At 43.5% G+C, this 3,197-nt stretch overlaps 1 protein-coding gene across 1 annotated transcript in view; it reads right to left on the reverse strand.

The window, feature by feature from the left end:
• The window catches only part of LOC126488505 (killer cell lectin-like receptor subfamily B member 1A), a 23,812-nt gene extending 22,591 nt beyond the window's left edge, over positions 1-1,221 (reverse strand). The window contains exon 1 of the mRNA XM_050122028.1: positions 1,107-1,221. Within this exon, the coding sequence (XP_049977985.1) occupies positions 1,107-1,221 (115 nt within the window). The remainder of the gene's footprint in view (positions 1-1,106) is intronic.
• Positions 1,222-3,197: the final 1,976 nt, after the last annotated feature.

Raw genomic sequence — 3,197 nt, forward strand, 5'->3', positions numbered from 1 at the left:
CTCTGCATTTTTCTATTGATGGCTTTTGTATTAAGACTCGCACTAGCAAAGAAGAAAACAAATAGAGAGGATTAAATACTGAAGAGAATGGTGGAATGGGTGTTTTTCTTCCCACTTCAGGAAATCGAGTTATTTCAGCAAAGCTGAACATAAGTACTGAGGGTAAAAGATCAGCCACTGAGGAACCAGTTTGGGGATAGAATGTGTAAACAAACAAGAAAAGCACAGAACATGTGATTTCAGACCACTGTTGAGGCCACATATCATCTAATGGCCTTACAGAATCTCTTAGCTTCCCACACTCTTGTCTGAATTCCCATCTTCAGAACAAGTATTATCACACTGTCTCCAAGGAAGGCAGCTCACTGCCACTGGAGTTCAGAAGCCACTTAATAAATTAAACACTTGAGCCTTTTAGTTTACTACCTTGTTGTTTATGTCACAATCAAGACTTGTTTTTGTTTTTTTATGTTCTGGATGGACATGTGTTTTGGGTGCTTAGAGTCAGCTGAGAACACACACAGACACCACATTTTCAACACAAAAGAGATTTATTAACCTGTGGTGTGTGAGGAGGGGCTGTCTCTTGATCTGGCATAGACAGCAGCAGGTGTTTTTGCAGGACTGGGTTGTTAAGGAGAAAAGGGAGGTCTGTGTTAGAATGAGTTGTAAGTCCTGATTGGACAGGTTAACCATTGTAGCCAAATAATTAACTTTGATTGCTGGACCTTGGATGTTGTGATTTTTGGATCTTGGAGCTCAGCCTCATAAGGATTCCATGGCAAAATAAAGAACTGGACTGGACTAGGGGTTTAGTTTACAGTGTAACCTAGCGGTTTAGTGAGAAGAAAGAGAAAAAGGCAAAACCTGCAAGTGCCATGTTTCCATGCATGGGTCTGCTAGAGAGCCCTTCATGTGTAATAGCCACTCACGGCTCTCAGAGAAACTCAGAAGCACAGAAATGGGAAGCTTCTGCACTGCACATGAGTCACAATTCTGTAACTATTCATGCCATTGATCATCCCCCAGCTCACAGGGACAAACCACATAAAACGACCTGATATCTAGAGGAACAATTCTGAAACAAAAGCTCTTGCCTCACTTACCTAAAACACTCAGTCCAATTACGGTCAAGAGAAGAAGGATGAGCCCAGCACAACTGAGTTTTAGAGCGAACCTGTTGGAACGTGGGCACCGGCAGGCATCTGTGAAGTTAAACATCTGGTTACTTGCTTAAGTCAGTTGAGTACATCTGGGATGAAAGTTAAAGGTGGTTTGGATTAACGTGGACAACTGGATTCAAGTAGAGGGTGGGCTGCGGATGTGGGTGTTTCTCTGCCAACGTAAAACAAAATTCCATGAGCTGAATTCTTCATTATGTTCAGCTGTTTTCTCTGATAAAGTAGGAAGGAAAGAGAATGCTCATGCATGTACTCTGCATAAAGAGTCATTGGGTGACTCAGTGTTGATAGATGTGAAGATCTGTTGAAAACCACTGAGTGCTGTAAATCAAACAGTACATTCTGTTGTGGGAATGGAGTCAATGTATCCCTAAGGAACACCTTCTTTTATCCAAGAAATATGTTTGATGCTCACTTTTGTGGTAATTGTGACTTTTGATGCTATGGCATTTGATTCTATTCCTGAATATGGGATCTGCTTCACTGAGGTCTACAATGTTCTTCTCCAACTTGGATTAAAGTTATGGCATCCAAGGAGTGGATTCTCATGAGTCCGCACCATATTTTCAGTATTTCAATTGAGTTAGCTCCTCCTATTGGCTGAGTTCTAAAGCCCCCTTATGGACAGATGATCTGGAAGTGAGGCTAATACCACACCACACACACAAGCACATGCACACACATGCAAACTAAAACCATACAATACTTTGTGGCTGTAGTTTTCACAGTGCACTTTCCTTAAATATAGTACATTGATAATTGCTTTGGCTGTGCTCTGTTCTGTTTCTGAGAGAGAGTTGTCCATTGGACCATGCTGACCTCTAACTCTCTGTGTGGCTGAAGATGACCTTGAGCTCCTCATTCTGCTGCCTCCACTTCCTGAGTGATGGGAATCTGTTGGTTGGGCCTGCTCTCAGATGCTGCAGTCGACCACAGCCTGGCCGCTTTCTCTAAGCTCTTAAACATGGAGGAATCCCTCTCCATCCAGTGAGATTTCCTGCTTTCTACCTTCCCCTATCTGGAGGATGCCTCTTGACTGAGAGAATTGTCCATCTAAGGAAGCTGTCTCCAAGCCTGGAATCCTGATTTATCTTCACCATGACCCTTGGCACAGTTTCCTGCTAGAAGCCTTTCTCCTGTTGCTCTTGAGGTAACTGAGACTTACTCTAGAAGCTTTGCTATAGGACCCTGCTGCCACATATGAAACCTTATGATAGGAGCGTGCTGCTTAATACAAATTAGGGTTTGTCGCCAAGCTCCCCAATCCTATATATTTCTCATACTCTGGAAAAAAGGTGAGATGATTCATCAAAGTCATCTCCTCAAGGGCTATCTCTGTCTTACTGACAGCCATATAAATCTCATTCTCCACTTCTGCTCCTTCCACCCCCATGGATCTTTGCAGCCAGCCACCCAAGGAAGAAGCAGAACAACAGGATTCTATGTTTGCACCAGCCACAAGTAGTCAGCATGTAGAGAGTAAAAAACTAAGAAGTCCTCCACCTTAANCTATGTTTGCACCAGCCACAAGTAGTCAGCATGTAGAGAGTAAAAAACTAAGAAGTCCTCCACCTTAAGTGGAACATCTGCATCCTCTCCCATTCCCAATCAAGGCTCAGGCATTATCACAGAAGGGGGCAAAATGACTGCAGAACCAGAAGTGCTGGATAACTACAAGGAAACACCGTCTTCTGGACATAACAGCGCAGTTGCAGAGATGAACTTGCACCATTTGTGATGGCCTGCACAAGACCTTCAAAAGCTAAAGTCTGACAAAAGATTGTTGGGGACTTGGGCATGAGGTTCCACCCCAGCCTGGGAACATATTGATAGCTGATGGAGGCTAGGAGTAGGAGATTCAGTTTTCTTCCAGGATACAGTCTCTAAGAAGCATCTTATGCTCGAAGATATGGTCTTCACCCATGCACACGCTGGCAGGGCTGACTGGACTCAGTGGGAAGTCAAACCCCAAACCTTAAAGCTGTTTAAGTCTCTTCCACTTTTACAGGTATAAAT

The sequence above is a fragment of the Alexandromys fortis genome, unplaced genomic scaffold (genome assembly GCF_014885135.2).
Source record: "Alexandromys fortis isolate MF-2015 unplaced genomic scaffold, M_Fortis_MF-2015_v1.1 scaffold_208, whole genome shotgun sequence".
NCBI classification, from domain to species: Eukaryota; Metazoa; Chordata; class Mammalia; order Rodentia; family Cricetidae; genus Alexandromys; species Alexandromys fortis.